This window comes from Phoca vitulina, unplaced genomic scaffold (assembly GCF_004348235.1).
Source record: "Phoca vitulina isolate PV1807 unplaced genomic scaffold, GSC_HSeal_1.0 scaffold17, whole genome shotgun sequence".
NCBI classification, from domain to species: domain Eukaryota; kingdom Metazoa; phylum Chordata; class Mammalia; order Carnivora; family Phocidae; genus Phoca; species Phoca vitulina.
This window is the reverse complement of record NW_022589720.1, coordinates 31,857,110-31,874,892: the sequence shown is the minus strand read 5'-3', so window position 1 is coordinate 31,874,892 and position 17,783 is coordinate 31,857,110. Positions and strand designations below refer to the sequence as shown.

At 37.1% G+C, this 17,783-nt stretch overlaps 2 protein-coding genes across 7 annotated transcripts in view; both read left to right on the top strand.

The window, feature by feature from the left end:
- The window catches only part of PRKAA1 (protein kinase AMP-activated catalytic subunit alpha 1), a 33,702-nt gene extending 23,504 nt beyond the window's left edge, over positions 1-10,198 (top strand). For 2 of the 3 annotated variants that reach the window (XM_032415292.1, XM_032415293.1), the window contains 4 exons: positions 1,483-1,707; positions 3,068-3,554; positions 3,660-3,786; positions 7,145-10,198. In XM_032415292.1, the coding sequence (XP_032271183.1) occupies positions 1,483-1,707; positions 3,068-3,554; positions 3,660-3,786; positions 7,145-7,389 (1,084 nt within the window). In that variant the 3' untranslated portion in view covers positions 7,390-10,198. The remainder of the gene's footprint in view (positions 1-1,482; positions 1,708-3,067; positions 3,555-3,659; positions 3,787-7,144) is intronic. The other variant, XM_032415294.1, reaches the window with a different exon arrangement.
- A 2,905-nt stretch (positions 10,199-13,103) lies between these two features.
- TTC33 (tetratricopeptide repeat domain 33) overlaps positions 13,104-17,783 on the top strand; it is a 36,691-nt gene continuing 32,011 nt past the window's right edge. The window contains exons 1-2 of one of the 4 annotated variants that reach the window (XM_032415297.1): positions 13,104-13,225; positions 17,101-17,322. In XM_032415297.1, the coding sequence (XP_032271188.1) occupies positions 17,102-17,322 (221 nt within the window). In that variant the 5' untranslated portion in view covers positions 13,104-13,225; position 17,101. The other 3 variants (XM_032415298.1, XM_032415295.1, XM_032415296.1) reach the window with 3 other exon arrangements.

The window sequence follows — 17,783 nt, the reverse complement described above, 5'->3', positions numbered from 1 at the left end:
ACCTTTAATTTTTCAGATATGTTTATTTATTTTACAGAGAGAGAGAGCCTGTGAGTTGGGGGTGGGGCAGAAGGAGAGGGAGGAACTCCTCAAGCAGACCCCTTGCTGAACGCAGAGCCTGATCCCAGAACCCTGAGATCATGACCTGAGCTGAAATAAGAGTTGGATGCTGAACTGACTGAGCCACCCAGGCACCCTGATAGAAAGGCATTCTGTAGTAGCTTTATGTTTATGATAAGGTGTCTTGGGGAATTAGACTGAAGTATGATAAAATCTTCAGACTCATTTATTTTGAATTTTTCATTTTTAAATCTTCTAGAGACTACGGTATTATAAGAATTCGAACCTCTCAATTACCAGCATTGAGAACATGAGGATCTTAGAGTATGGTTTCTATAGCCATTGCTACACACTACACATAACGTGCAGCTTTCAAATAGCTTAGATGGCAGGAAAATTTAATTTTTTAAAGAGTTATTGTTCTTCACTCTCCTACTGAAATTGAAAACAGACGGTTAAGTTTGTTTACTAATTTTTGTAATTAACTTTTATTAACTTTACACTAAAACCATGTTTCTTTGTTCGAATGTTTCACATCCTAATTCAGAATGCAGAAATACTACAATATTTTCTGTCTGTTTTCATAAGCTTGCTTGCCTAGTGTGCTCAGAGAAATTATATTTGGGTAAAGGCATGGCTGTGAATAAGGCAGAAGTATCTAATTTTAAATTTATCAAGGTTCATCATTATCTTTTTATATCAGCCTAATGTTCAGAAAATGTTTTTAAATTACTTCATTTGTGTCATGTAATTTGTTTTGGAAGAAAACAGTTCAAGACCTGGCGGCCGTGTTAATTAAATAAACAAAAGAAATGTATTGTAAATATGCATATATACATGGGCCATTACTGAAGTCTGCTTTTCCAGTTTGGATAAGGTCTTCCTGTGAGGTCTGGATGAGTGGGAACTTGTACTCAAAGCAGTATTTATGGATCAGTTCAACAATTTATTTGATCAGTTTATAAACATCCTTTCCCCAAAACCAGACTTTGACCTAAGAGCCTGTGGTAGTTAAGTCAGTTGGCTACAGTGTATTGCAAATACCAGTTTAGAACCTTCTGTGAACCAGTCACCTTGGCTTTCTTCCATAGCCTCAGGCCCCTTTTGCCTTGGTAGGAGGTCTTGGGTTATTGGGAGACAGTGGGTTTAGAGTACATTCTTAATTGATTTTATAAGGACCACAGTAAGGTAGTAAGAACAGAATTTTAGCTATAGTCTAAACTTAACAAAAATTCTTGACTTGTTTTCAAAGATAATACTGATAGAATTAGTATAGAATCTTTATGTGTAGTGTGTAGCAATGGCTATAGAAACCATACTCTAATAATTCTTTATGAAGTATCCATATTTAAAATTTTTGATTAATTGATTGGCTCTCAAGTTACTATGATTATTTAATCCAATTGATATTTCCTGTTACAGATTGTATGCAGGTCCAGAGGTAGATATATGGAGCAGTGGGGTTATTCTCTATGCTTTATTATGTGGAACCCTTCCATTTGATGATGATCATGTGCCAACTCTTTTTAAGAAGATATGTGATGGGATCTTTTATACCCCTCAGTACTTAAATCCGTCTGTGATTAGCCTTTTGAAACATATGCTACAAGTGGATCCCATGAAGAGGGCCACAATCAAAGATATCAGGTAATTATGCAGCTTGGAGATGATCACATCTGATAGTTTCAATGACACAAGTTAAGTGAAAGAAAAAGTTGCAGGACAGTATGTACAATGTAATGCCATTTTTATGTTAAAAAATATAGTATATAGGCACATTTATTTTATTTTGGTATTTAAAAATACACACTGAACAGGCTGCCTTAGGGAAAGAAGATTAGTAGTAGGAAGGGCTTTCAAGGCTTTTTACTTATGCATCTTTCTTTTGAAATTGTAACAATGAATATTACATGTTTTTAAATTTGAAAAAATAGCTAATGTGAAATAAAAAGGACCCTGGTGGGATTTTACATTTGTAGTGGTTCTTCAAGATTTTCTGTAGTATGCCTCATATTTGACTTTTATGTATTCTCATTAAGATTAATGCTTTTCAGTAGTAGTAAATTTGTGTCGCTATTTGAGTTCTGATCTTTTGAATTACTCTGTTTTTCCTTTTGTTTATCTCAAGTAATGAGGACATTTTAACTTAACTAATGACATGTGTGGTTTTGGGGTAGTATACACTGAATCACATGTGAAATTACTGGTTTGTAAGTTTCATATGGAAGGGCATGTTTATACCACCAGTGGAAAAGGACAAATCATTCTCTAAAATTTAAAATATCTAAGTGAAAGATGCTTTTTCTTGTGTTTTACGTATTTTTTGCAATTTAAATGTAATATGTGACAATTGGAATTAGAAAACACCCAAAAAATAGAAAACTAAAATGATCTTTAATTCTGTCACCCAGAAGATAGTCATTGTTCTTTTGGGTGTTTTCCTTTCTTGATGTTTTTAGTTTTAGCTGTTTTTGACATAGTTCAGGTCAAACATATCCTTTTATATATGAAGTTAGGAAACTCTCAGTTCCTTCATTAAAAATGAGGAGATGTTATTATCTTCATAGAATTGTTTTATGAGTTGAGATAATGTATAGTAAGTATTTAGCCTAAAACCTACCACATAGTAAGCATTCAGTGAATGATACTCATCTGTTTTTGTTGTTACGGTTTTTTCACCTAACATTATATCAGAAGAGAATTATAATGAAGCCATGGAATATTGTTCTTTTTCATTTGTGCCAAAACTTTAAATAAAAGTGTAGACATTTCTTTTCCTGTTGGTACAGCACTGCTTTCTCCCTCTTAAAACCAGAAGGTGGTTGGAGCATTTCCTCCAGTATACACAATGAAATGTGAGCCAGAAGAGGAAAGTCTCAGTTTGAAAAAATGAAAATACAATATGAATATAAATATAAATGAATTCATATCCTAAATTCCCCAAACTGTTACTTGCAGTCTCATCTCTACTCAAAATCCTCCTCCTGACCCTGCCATTTTCTCTCAGGGAACATGAATGGTTTAAACAAGACCTTCCAAAATATCTTTTTCCCGAGGATCCATCATATAGTTCAACCATGATCGATGATGAAGCCTTAAAAGAAGTATGTGAAAAATTTGAGTGCTCAGAAGAGGAGGTTCTCAGCTGCCTTTATAACAGAAATCACCAGGACCCTTTGGCAGTTGCCTACCACCTCATAATAGATAACAGGAGAATAATGAATGAGGCCAAAGATTTTTACTTGGCGACAAGCCCACCTGATTCTTTTCTCGATGATCACCATTTGACTCGGCCCCATCCTGAAAGAGTACCATTCTTGGTTGCTGAAACACCAAGGGCACGCCACACCCTCGATGAATTAAATCCACAGAAATCCAAACACCAAGGTGTAAGGAAAGCAAAATGGCATTTGGGAATTAGAAGTCAAAGTCGACCGAATGATATCATGGCAGAAGTTTGTAGAGCAATTAAACAGCTGGATTATGAATGGAAGGTAAGAAAGAAAGGGCATTCTGATTTTAAGCACATTTGGCAAACCTGTAGTCTATAAAATTTTTTCTGGAAGAATTGCTTTTGATTTTGTTTTTGTCCATACTAGGTTGTAAACCCCTATTATTTGCGTGTTCGAAGGAAGAATCCTGTGACAAGTACATACTCCAAAATGAGTTTACAGTTATACCAAGTGGATAGTAGAACGTACTTACTGGATTTCCGTAGTATTGATGGTATGTACATCCCACAAAACAACATAGTTGACATACTAGACTTGTTACCTAACTGGGCTTTTTAGTCTTTGATTCTTTTGAAGTTTCTTGAATTCATCCTAGTAATTCAGTAGCAAAAGAGTATAAAATGTGATTTTGTGCCTCTGTGATGTAAACATTTGTGAATCGTGTTTTTCTTGTAATCTTACTGTGTATTGTCCTTTTAAGATTGTCTTAAAGCCAGGTGTAGTCTGATCCTAAAGTGATAGTTTCTGCCACATTTCTGTTTTTTGGTGTGGTTCATTTTGATAAGATAAAATGTTTTATTTGGAAATAAATGTTGACTAGTATTTTTTTATATCTGTTATTTAATATTTTTATTTTTCATTTAAGAATTGAAGTACAAGTAGCTTTTAGAGTTGATTGATAAGGCAATGTGAACAGATTTGATTAGTAGCTCATAGGACAAGAAATTATTTGTCGAGTAAGGTTTCTTGCAGGGGACTGAGAGAGAAATGTTTTGGACAGGTTAGGGACTTACGGTTATTTTTCTCCTCTCACCCAGCCTTTTACTCCCAGCCTGACACTAGAGACATATCAGAGATACGCATCCTTTATTAGTTTTGTGAGAGTTAACATGATTCCAATTTTATCTATCTCTCAATAAAGTGTTCTTAAATAATCACTTATTTTTTTAAAGATTTTATTTATTTGACACAGAGAGAGAGCACAAGCAGGGGGAGTGGCAGGCAGAGAGAGAGGGAGAAAGCAGACTCCCTGCTGAGCAAGGATCCCAATGCGGGGCTTGATCCCAGGATCCTGGGATCATGACCTGAGCTGAAGGCAGACGCTTAACTGACTGAGCCACCCAGGCACGCAATAATAGATCACTTTTATATGAAGGCACTATATAAGGATTCCTGGGACTAAGGCATCTTATGTTCAAGATAACTGTCATAATTAGTTAAAAGTGACATTGTTAACCTTAATTTTAGACTGTTGTGCATTTCTATTTACCTACAGTCATAAACAATCATAGACAATCTGATGATTAAATCACTGAAATATTCAAACTTTTAGTTGGCTATTTTAATTGGTCATCAAAATGATGACCTTACTGCAGCATAAAATCTTTAAAGTACCTCCTTGAATTTTTTTAAAGAAATGTTAAATATTGTTTTACTGTTTTAATATTTTGAAAATGAAAACCTGTATTTGGAAAATGTCTTTGATTACCATTATGTATAGTTTGCTAGAATATCTTAACTATTTAGACTGATTAAGTTGAGGTAAATTATTAACTGCAGAAAGTAGACATTTTTGTTCTTGTTTTTATTTTTAAATGGGAAGAATATCTTATATCTCAGTGTATGTATATGAGTAGACTATAATAGACTTTTAGTAAATGGTGTGATACCAAACATGGTTTGAAATTTATTTTTTTAAAAAGAAATTATTTATTTAGGGGTGCCTGGGGGGCTCAGTCGGTTAAGCGTCTGCCTTTGGCTCAGGTAATGATCTCAGGGTCCTGGGATCCAGTCCTGCATCGGGCTCCCTGCTGAGCGGGCAGTGTGCTTCTCCCTCTCCCTCTGCTACTCCCCCTGCTCATGCTCTCTCACGTCCTCTCTCTCAAATAAATAAATCTTTTAAAAGAGATTTTATTTATTTATTTGAGAGTGAGAGAGAGTTGAGAGGGAAAGGGGCAGAGGGAGAGAGAGAATCCTAAGTAGATTCCCCACTGAGCATGGAGCCCTATGCGGGGTTCAGTCCCACGACCCTGAGATAATGACCTGAGCCAAAATCAAGAGTTGGACATTTAACCGACTGAGCTACCCAAGCACCCCTGAAATTTATATTAATTCAGATTTCCCATGGGAATACCCTCTTAAAAACTAATTTATGTTATCTGTTAAAAAGCTTGATGGAACACAGGTGATTCATAATTCAGGTAAATACTCTTTCTATCCCAGCATTATAAAAGAGTATAACTGTATATATAAATGTTCTCTTATAAACCGAGCCTTGGGGCGCCTGGGTGGCTCAGTCGTTAAGCGTCTGCCTTCGGCTCAGGTCATGGTCCCAGGGGCCTGGGATCGAGCCCCGCATCGGGCTCCCTGCTCAGCAGGAAGCCTGCTTCTCCCTCTCCCACTGCCCCTGCTTGTGTTCCCTCTCTGGCTGTCTTTCTCTCTGTCAAATAAATAAAATCTTTAAAAAAAAAATAAACCGAGCCTTTATTTAAGTACAAGTTTATGGCAGTTCTTCATTGGCCAAATCAGTTAAGATATATTACCACTTCTGGTCATCTAAGATTGTATGGAACTATTAGATGAGATTTACCTATGAATTTTTTGTCTTCTTTATAAACCAAAGGATAGTACCTTCCAAGCATCAGAAAGACAACAGATCTGAGTGGTGATATACTGGCTAGAGCTGTCTGTCTGCTTATCTATCTGTCCAGATGCTGTTTATCTGCTAACACATACTCATCTAGTCTGCGATATGGAATGGATTTTGTATTTCTCATTGTATTTGGATCAAATTTATAACCGTGGGTTTATTAGCCCCTGGGTTTGCCAGTTGAATGAGCATTTACTGTTTTGTTTTGTTTTAAAGATTTTATTTATTTATTTGACACAGAGAGCGAGCACAAGCAGGGAGCGGCAGGCAGAGGGAGAGGGAGAAGCAGGCTCGATCCCAGGACTCTGGGATCATGACCTGAGCTGAAGGCAGATGCTTAACCGACAGAGCCACCCAGGCACCCCGAGCATTTACTGTTTTTGTACTCTGTTCCCAACTTTAGGCTTTCCTTGATTTCTGTTTATTGGAATCGTTGCTCTTTTATGAGATCTTAAATATGAAGAGAAAGTGGGAGAGTAAAAACTACTGAAATGATAGGAGATACAGGTTCTAGATTTACCTTTCTGTTCACTTATTACCTATGGCAAGTCACTTTACTTTCTGGGGTTTATGTTTTTTTTTATCAGTAGAACAAAGAGTTGGATGAGGTGATTTCCAGTATTACTTCCAAATTTTAAGTGCATTTATTCTATGATTTTAATACAGAGGGATTAATTTTTATCACTAGGGAAGGATGTTTATTGAGCCCCATATTATTAGTTTATTGGGCCCTTAACTTTGGATTGCAAGACTGATGAGTAACTATGTACTGTACCCAATCTTGATTAGCCATCAGGAGAATACATACTGTAAGGAAAAAAGGCAAATGGTTTAACACAGACTCATCACCTCTATTTTAGAAAGTATTCAGCATAAACATGGTCTTGATAGCTGGTCAGCGGTTTCAAAGAAGCAAATTAAATACTATTAAACTTTTGGGGGGGTGTCATGGATTATAATACATTGAAATTTTCTTCTACAGATGAAATTACTGAAGCCAAATCAGGGACTGCTACTCCACAGAGATCGGGATCAGTTAGCAACTATCGATCTTGCCAAAGGAATGATTCAGATGCTGAGGCTCAAGGAAAATCCTCAGAAGCTTCTCTTACCTCATCTGTGACCTCACTTGACTCTTCTCCTGTTGACTTAACTCCAAGACCTGGAAGTCACACTATAGAATTTTTTGAGATGTGTGCAAATCTAATTAAAATTCTTGCACAGTAAACCTAAAATTTTGCTTATTTCTTTGATAGCAATAAGCATGCATAATAAATCATAGCCAAATGCTTCCATTTATAATCAAGTTATACATAATTATAACTAAGGATTGGCCTTTTGGAATGCAGTTTGCACAGGAATTGGAATATGATTAATAGTTAAAAGCCTAATGTGCAAAAATGAATTAAGATAATTTTGTTGTTCATTGTTCCGTAGGCATATAGCATAATGTAATATTCACAATGAATTATAGGTCTCTCAGGCTCACTTGATATTTGGCTATTTTATATTTAGTGTACACAGGGCTTTGTAGAATATTAATTTACCATAAAGGCCTTCATATATTATTACATGTTGATGTGTTACATAACTGCTTCACAAATTTATTCAATAAATATTTGCCTAGAATCCCCAGAGACCTTTATAGGTGATTTTGTTTTGGGGGCTCCTTATCTTCTTAAATAGCAAGTATCTTCCAACAGTAGTGACAGTCTGGATGACTCTTCCATGTCTCTTCCCTTAATATTCTTTAGTATCTGGTAAGCACATCAAAGATATTAGACATAATTAAAATTTTCTCTTTAGCTTGGTAAGTCCAAAAACGCACAGAACTTAAATATTCAGATACTCTAGGCACTAAGGTAAATCTTACAATTTGTCTCACTATATTCTGTACATAAATTTCTCTTTTTGTCACAAGAGCTGAGTTGCATATACTATAAATAAATCATGTTTTCGTCAATCTCACAAATTTCGCTGCTCATGTCAGTCAGTATTGAATGTATATAAAAAATTTCTAGCTATTCAATTATGTATCTTTTAAATTGACTTAGCACACAGAACATTTCTTACAAAGTGTTTAAATGCTCAGATAAGACTTTTTCTCCCAAATTTTATCACGAACATTTTTAAAAACAGAAAAATTGAAAGGCTGTTGGGTGATCACATGTGTATCCACCACTTAGATTCCACACTGGTCAACATTTTGCCATGTTTGGTTTATATCTATATATGTATATAGATATAGTTGTGTATATATATGTGTGTATGTATATATATATATATGTGTATATATATATATGCTTTTCCCCCCTGAACCATTTGGATGTTGCTGACATAATCACTCTCAACACTTCAAGCATCTAAAAATAATGACATTTTCCTAAAAAACTATAATGCTCCTATAAAATTGGTAATTCCCTAATGTCATCTAATCATGCATATTTAGGTTTCCCCAGTTGTCCTCCAAATTTCTTACACAGCTCATTATTTCAAACCAGGATTCAGTGAAAGTTTACACATTGCATTTGGTTATATCTCCTTAGATATGACATTATTATTTCAGTAAAATATGGAACAGATCAGTTAGTTCTAAATGGTCACATATGTTTTGGATTTTAATCACTTTTTAAAAAGTAGCATTATGGGAACTACCTAAAGATGCTTAATTAATCTTTGTAAGATCTCTATATTTTCTTTTCCTTGCTCTTTCCTTTTTCCTAGTAGCATTCTGTAGTAGTTGTAAATGAAAATTTAAAGTCTCCTCAGTTAAAATTGGTGTCATGTGTATGCTAATAAAAAATAAAAAATACTATATCACCCATAATTGCCTTATACTATTTTAACATCAAGGTATTGATTTTTTTTGGTATCAATCATTTTTCCATTGCAAAAGAGCTATCTTATTTCTCATTTCATACCTTTGTATTATAGGACTGTTTTTGGCAAATACAGTGAGCACCTATGTAACCAGGCAGTAATGTACTCAAGTGTCTTAATAGCTTGCATAGTTAACTGTAGTTGTAGATTTGGTTCCAGCACCCCTAGAAACATGCACTGAATTCAAAAGAAAAATCTTGCTTCTTTTTGTCCAGGGCTTGTCTATTCAACTTAGAATCTGAAAGCTGTATAAAATAATAGGAATTCAACTTAAATTAAGTTCAAAACTGTGTTTATAACTTGTATGTGGCCCTGTGTTTTGGGGATATTGATTTAATGTAGGGTCTATATATGCAGCATTATGTTTCTGATGTTAAGAACAGAAGACTGTATTTTTAAAGTTACAGATTTGTATATAGAACTAAGACATCTTCATAATGTCTCTATAAGCTGTTGTGGGGGGTGGGGAGAACAAAAGGAGGAACCAATTAAATAGGACCTTCTAAAAATTGTTAATTTTGTAAACTTTGCTTCTTATTAAGTTATTGTGATTCCTTTTAGTTACTGAATTTTATTTTGAAGATATTTAAATATTGCACTTGTACAAATAGTATGATAAATGCACAGATTATTGCAGTAAATTCTTTTTTAAGCTGGGATATTTGAAATGACAACTTTTGGTTGAATATGTCAAGGTTGCATCAGAATTTTCAAAAAAATTTGTAGTTTGCAAATTCTTACTAACTGAAGATACAGGGAGTCAATGCAAATGATTTTTAATCTTTTTTTATTATCTTTTCAGCAATTTATATTTTTTGTGATTTTATGCAACCATATTTTTACTTTGTCTTGACAACTGAAAGATGTATAAGGTTTTTGCCAGAAATGTACTGTATACATAGTTTTAAATATAACAGATTTTACTGATATGTAAAAATTTTGCCATTAAAATAAATGATTTCTCACCGAGAGGAACTTTTCTACCAGGTTGTGGGGATATGGGAGCTTAATATATCTAATTTAATTTCACTGAAATAAACTCCATTGCTTTTACTTTGGTTATATTTTCTCGAGATGCTTTTGTAGTTTTTCAGAGTTTTAAATGATTTTATACTTAAAAAGTCCTGTGCTCTCACTCTCCACCCCCCCCCCCCCCCCCCCCCCCCTCTTTACCTTCCAGCCCTACCACTCACACTGAATGAATGCTTGGTGGACTATGGCTGGATGGCGAGCTCTGGGCATCTCTGCTCCGCCTGGCACCCTCCGAATGAAAGACACACGTGTGTTGTTTAAATCTTTCCCCCTAACTCTTGTTCATCTTCTCCACGCACAGCAGAAATCTCATTTTCATTGTGAGTTTTCCTGACAAGATGATTGAAGTTCCACATAGAACATAACCATCAATTGGTAATAGGGTGAAATCAATCTTTGTAGTACAGTATCTCCGAGATGTGTTCATGTATGTTTTGACTGGGGTATATTTAAGCATATAATTTAAAATACTTTGATTTAGAAAACGGATGATAAAAACATTTTTCATGTTACATTGTGCTTAAATTTTTTAACTTCTGGGAAAGCTAAAAAAAAAAACACTTGTTCATAGCTGACCACCTGTGCACCTTTTTGACAATGTGTCTAAATATAAAATGTCATGCTTAGACACACCTTAGCACTCAAACATTGTGATTGTTGTCTCAACTAAATTACTGATCTTTGATTTCATCTAAAAACTAACCACCTGAACAATATATTAAGATAAATACAATAAAAGCCAAAGTGGTTACCAGTTTTCCTTATTAACATTGGATTTGGTTAGAATTCCACTACTGTTAGAATTCAACTATGATGAACTCTTATATCCCATATGGCATCGTTAGGGCTTGACTGGGCTAGATTGTTGGCATTCTAAATCTTCAAAATAGTTTGACAATTGTAACAAAACAGTACTAAAGAATGTTATGAACAGCACATAAGATTGTTCTTTAGTGAATTTATAAATTGCTACAGATATTTATTTACCCTGACTGTATAAAATTGTACAATAAATTCTCTTGTTTGAAAAATCATTATTTATTGAACTGTTCTATTGTAGACAAATAGACTGTTCTATTTATTGTGAATGCCAGTAAATGTTAACTATGATAAACTTAGAGGGTTTCTAGCAACTTGGAAGATGATCATATTGTCTATAAACAGCATGAGAAATGTATTAAATATATTAAGAGGTACCTCAAGTTCATAGGCTAAAGTAAGTGGTGGGTGAAGTGTGAAAACTTAGTGTTGGAGGTAGCCTTTACCAGAGGAAAATTATTTGAGAGTTTTAGGAAAGACCCCTAGAAAGGGGTATAGCTTCAAGCACCACTTATTCACTCTGCAAACTGTATCCCCTCATAGCTACTATGAACCAAGCACTAAGAATGTGACCATAAGGCATAAATCCTGCTCTGAGTGTCTTGTCAGGGAGATACATGTTTTTTTAAAGGCTTATAGAAGTATATAACAGATAAAAGTGCACAAATCCTAAATATTTGGCTTGATGAATTTTCAGTGTTTTAGGTTTGCAGTGAACCTGGCCGTGTCAGCTTCTCCCCATATTAAGAAACATGCCACTGCCTTTGTGTCTTTTATAACTAATATCAGAAGTTATATACTTCTATATGATACATTTCTATATGACAGTATATTATTGGCAACACCGTAAATTGTTTTTCTTGAAATTAACAGACTCCATTTGTTTATTTTCATGGTAAGGCCAGTCACAAACCCAAGCCTGAATAACCAGCGGGACTGCTGGTGTTGTTTTTCTCAATAAGAGTTGTATTCCACAAAAAAAGTATCTACTTCAGTTTATAATGCAATCTCACAAGTGCTTTTACTTGAGACCTCATACTCCAATATACAGGAGAAGTACTTTATGAGTATCAAGGGTCATTTTAATAAAATAAGTTTTACTGCTTCATGAAGGACATTCTTGAGTGTATTATGTATGTATGTATGTATGTATGTACTATGAGTGTGGTGGAGAAGAATACAAGGACAACCAGCAGAGTGTGGTATCACTGCCTTGATTCCAGCTGAGCTGCCATCAGTCTTACCCATCACTGCTTTCCCATTATCAGTGCAACGTCAACATTGTGAAAAAGGCAAATGATGTCTTCCTGCGACTCGAAAATAGTTTGAAAAGGTCTTGGCAACCCTCAGGGATCTGAGGATCACCTTGGAGCATCATTGTTCCACAACAGCGGTTCTCAGTGGGGCAGGGGTGGGGGAACGATTTTTCTTCCAGGGACATTTGGCAATGACTGGAGACAATTTTGGTTGTCACAACTGGTGGTAGTGGTGTGGGAGTGGATGCTAATGGCATCTAGTGGATAGATTCCAGGGATGCTGCTGAATATCCTACCCCGCACAGAAAAGACTCCCTTTCCCCAACAAAGATGATACGGTTTGAAATATAATGCTGAGGTTGAGAAAGCCTGGTCTACAAAAATGATCCCTTTGCTCAAGATAGCTATATCGATAAATTAACAATCTTTTCCTAAACAGTTCTCTGTGTTACATTGCCCCACTTAATTACTTTCAAGACATAAACCACAGCTACTTTCAAGTTATAATTCTTTTGGGCCCAACTTACTTGTTTTTTTCCAACATGAAGCCTACAGTTGAACCACAGGCCTCCCTGATCTGCTCCCCTGGTCCTCCTTCCCATGGAGTTTTGCTTCTGTCCTTTGTGTCTGGCCGGTCTCTTTGCTAGGCTGTAAAGTCCTTTAGGGCAGGGTCCTATCGTAATGCCATGAACTACCCCCCAATCCCCCAGCCTCATCTGTTTCACCTGCCGACCGAAAGGGGCGTGCAGTCTGGCCCGGGCTGCCTCTCTCTGCGCGCACTTCAACCTGCGCAGCCGTAGTTTCCCGCGCTCACGCACTGCGGTCACCCGTGCGCCAGATGCTCCCGGCTGCTACTAGAGGGCGCTCCGGCCCCGGGTGGCTCAAACTACAAATCCCAGAGGGTAATGGGGTAGGGACGGCCGCAGTGACTTCTGGGATTTGTGGTCCCGAGAAAGGGATTGGCAACCACAAGGGCTCTGAGAGTCGCCTCTTCCCTGCCCTCCTCGCTGCATGGTTCCGACGGCCCGGGTCGGCCAGGCCAGTTTCTTGGGAGACCTGGCACCAAAGGCAGGCTGGTAGGCTGTCGGGCATGTTAGTTTCCGTTTCCGGTGGGAAAAGGGCAAGCACAATGTAAACACGGGACCAGGGGAGTGGTCATCAGGTAACGGGGGTTTACGCTGACCGTGGTGGAAGCCGGAGGAAGTGGAGGAAAATAAGGCTGGTGGGTCTTGTGGTTAGGGGAGAAAGGACCTTCAGACGTCGGAGTTGACACCCAACAGGGCTGTGGCAAAGCCGGGACACTAAGGTTGGTCTCTAGAGAGGAGCAGTTCTAGGGGGTCAGGCCCTCCGTTACGCCTGCGTCAGGAGCGGCTTCCGCGTTTCCACGGCGGCCGGTGCGGCTTTGACCTTCCCTTAGCGGTGGGAGGAGCGGCACCGAGCTCGCTTCACACCCCGCGATGGGGGTGTCTGCAGTTGAGGACGGCCTGGTGAACTCGCGGGTGACGTCCAGGGCAGCCTTTATGAACTTCGCACGGGGAACTTGCTAATACAGGTTTCTCTCTTGCGGGGACATTTTTGGGTAAATTGCTTCTTGAATTTCTTACCTCTGAATACATCCCGGTACCCGAAGGATGCTGTTTCGATTTCTTAATGGTGTTCATCTGGTGGTTTCTCACCTTGGGTGCTGCATCCTCCGATGCAGTGAGGACAGGCATTCTCGGCTTGTGGCTGGGTGAACTGTCCAGCCTTCCACAGTAATTGAATGCGTACTGTAAGGATCATTGTACCAGCAGAAGAATTTAGAACACAACTTTGTTGTTTAGAGTTTTCATGGTGTTCATTAACTATAAGTCTGTATAAATTGAATTTGTGTTGTTTCATGAGTTTAACGTGAAACCTATATGATTATGATTTACCCATATGACTTCTTATCCAGGGGAAAACACCTAAAGGCTAGGATGTTGGCGCCTTGTGCATCTAATTATAGATTGAGGAAAGCCTTATTTATAAAAAGTCAGATAACCTTAGAGGAACAATAAACTAGTACTAATTAAGATACTTGAATCAACTCTGAGTGTTAAGTTTTTCAGGCTAGAAACTGTTTTGCATATATCCTAGGACTCACCCTCCTTTGAAGGCTGGCTAGCTTTTACTTTTCAAGATTTATCAGGCTCCCCTCCAAGAAGCCTCAAGTGTCTCCACTGAAGTCATAGTATCCTTTGTTTACTCTCCAATAGCACTTATTCTGGAGTGTATTGACTATGCTCTTGTGATCTCCAGACAGTTTTGAAGAAAATACAAAGCTGTGCTAATGGCCTTGGTCACAGATTCATGCTTTTTAACCTGGTAAAAAGGTTGATACTGTTTTCTATCTTTATTCATCCCTTATTGTTGCTTTTCCTATTTTCCCATTCTCTATAATGACTATTTTGGAACTTTTCTATTCTTCTCAAGTACTCAAATCTATTTTTCCCTTTACTTGGAGCAGATGACTAGCTGCCTATTTCTTTGGGAAATGTGAAGCTTAGGGATAGGAGATCCTTCATTATCTTTTCCACCTATCCCTGAACTTGCCTGTACTTTTCACTCAGTATTAACTCTTGTCTGAGAGGAATGTATTCTTGCTCTCTTCAAGGCTAAACTTGTCAATTACTAGTGGACATTAGGCCTTTTATATCCCTGTAATGTCATTCTCTCCTCACGTCCACAGCCTCTCATCTCTAGAAGAGCCTAAAGGATTTGTGGAGGAAGATGGCAGAAACACCTGAGGCACTGTTGTGTGTGACTTTTTCATACATGGTAGAGAACCACCATCTGGGGTCTTTGACATTTAGAGCAATGGTTTGGGTTGGAGGATGGGGGAGGGTAATGGGAGTCTGATTACCTGTTAATTTTTTTAAAAAATATATGTGGGTCTCTGTTCCTTTTTCCTTTCCTCTCCACCTTAACCGCTGCTCCCAATAATATAGACCTGACCAATGATTTCTAATGTAATTTGCCTTTAGTAAATACACCAGGTTTTCATCTGTTAACAGGGTTCCCATACTACCTGGTTCCTCACATTGCTGATTTAGAAACAAAGTTCCATTTGGAAACTTGAAGCCAGAAAATGTAATCATCCTCCTTCTTGTCATAGGGACAGTCATAAACACAAGAGTTCTTATCTAGATATCCTGATATCTTATGAGACCTTCCTAATGATTTATTCTCTTACATTGTCTTCTCTCTGTGTCTCTGGCCTTCTGCTCCATAGTAATCACACTTCATTTTGAGCCATTTCTTTGTTCTTCCCCTAAGTTACTCACAGTCCCCTTCAAACATAGGAAACTCATTCTTCTATATTATAACAGGTCTGGGGAGAGAGTTTGGCATTGTCCTAATTCCCTAGTATAGCTTATAATACATTACTCCCCTGGGCTTTTTGAACAATTCCTGTTCCAGTGGAGAGCATGTGGTTCACCCGAATCTGCCTGTGCGTTTCTTGATTGCTACAATTTATTGAAACTTCCTTGTATTCATTAGGAATTTAGGCACATGACCTGTAATTTTCTTACCCCTCCAAGTTCTTTTTTTTTAAGATTTTATTTATTTATTTGACAGACAGAGCGAGAGAGGGAACACAAGCAGGGGGAGTGGGAGACCTACTGAGCAGGGAGCCCGATGCGGGACTTGATCCCGGGACCCTAGCATCATGACCTGAGCCAAAGGCAGACGCTTAACGACTGAGCCACCCAGGCACCCCACCCCTCCAAGTTCTGCCATTATCTTGGGCCTTTTCATGTGAATAACTTCATAGTCCCCTTTACTTTTTTGTCCCCTTCCTTCTGTTGATTACTTATATTTTATTTCAGCCATGTACATCAGTAATCTTGGATCCCTCAATAAGTCCCTTCTCTAAATAAATACTTGTTGAATGCTTCTATGTTTTTTTTTAATTTTGTTTCATCAATTGTCCTTTCTTTCTTATCCTTTACATTTGTGTATCATTGCTGCTTTACAAAACTGTTTAACATTTGTTATCTTCTAGATTCACCCAGTAGTTCTGTGAATTAAGTTATTTATCAAGTTTGACTCTTTTAAAAACTTCTTTATTGTGGAAAATTTCAAATGTTTACAAGAAAGGAAAGTACAAGAAATCCTGTGTACTTATCAACTAACTTTATCGATTATCAACCAGAGCAATCTTTTCATCTATATTTCTCCTCTGTTGCCCCCCCCCACCACTGGTGATCACTTTGAAACAATTTCTAGATATCATTTAATCTCATATGAAATATTTTAGTATATATTCCTAAAAGATAAGCATTCTTTTAATAAACATAATTACAATAGTATTATCATACCTTAAACAATAGTGATAATTCCTTGATATCATTAAATATCAGTGTTCTGATTTTCCCTGATATTTCATAACTATTTCCTCCCCATTGACGTGTTTGAATCCAGAGCTAAACAAGATGCACACGTTATATTTGGTTAGTATGTCTCTGTAGTCTCTTTTTATCTCCATCTTTTTCTCTTTTTTCCCCGGAAGGTTATTTCTTGAAGAAACCAGTTTTATTTTTCTTTAGTTTTTGTTATTTGCTGTCTTCATCTCTGACGTGTTATCTAGCATGCTCATCTACATCACAGGTTTCTTATAAACTGTAGAGTTTGGTAGGCTTGATCTGATTCAGGATTAATTTTTGACTTCATATAGGTCAGAAGTTTTTGACCTTCATAGGTACGTCATAGGTGGAATGGCCCTTCCACCAGGAGATACATACTGTCCGGTTGGCTTTCTTTATGATGTGAGCACCCTTTGTTGGTTATTGCTTTGATCCACTATTTAATTAGGAGTTTAAAAAGTGGTGACAGTCTGATTCTGTTATCCCTTCTTCACCTGTTATTTGGGGAACTTATATAAAAGGCCAACTTTGAATTTTAAAGCTGTTTCTTTGTAATTTCCCAGAATGGCTTCCTTTGGATGGAAGAGGAAAATTGGCGAGAAGGTCTCAAAGGTCACTTCCCAGCAGTTTGAAGCTGAAGCTGCCGATGAGAAGGATGTAGTTGAGAATGAAGAAGGGAACTGGCTTCATGCCATTAAACGTAGGAAAGAAATTCTCTTTGAGGGCTGTGCTGAGAAAAGTAAGCAGCTGAAGGATGAAGGAGCCAGTTTGGCTGAAAATAAAAGGTATGTTTTTAGAGTTTTCTTATAGAGAACAGTTTACATTTCTGTCAGTAATGAGATGAAGAGTTATGAATTCTATAAATTCATGTTTTAAAAGTCTGATCTAGGTGCTAAATTAATCAAATAAGTAAGAAGTTTTAAAGACACCTTTAAACAGTCCCATGAAGTCTGAAAGTTTGTAGAAGAGTCTTTAAGATTCTTGGAATGTCTGCTTTGCCATCATTTTTGTTCTGTCTGAAGAAGGGTAAATGCTAAGTAAAATGTAATCCAAGTTCTTGGTTGGTAGGAGATAGTTTAGTTTCTGGAAACTTCCTCCTTGTGTTATTATATACCAGACAAATTAGGTGTTTCCTGAAGGGCTTTGAGGGCATGTGCTTTTTTTTTTTTTAAAAGGTGTTCAGTTATCCTTTTCCATTGGCTTTTATATACTTCAATAAATATGGTTGGTGCACAGGAATTTGACA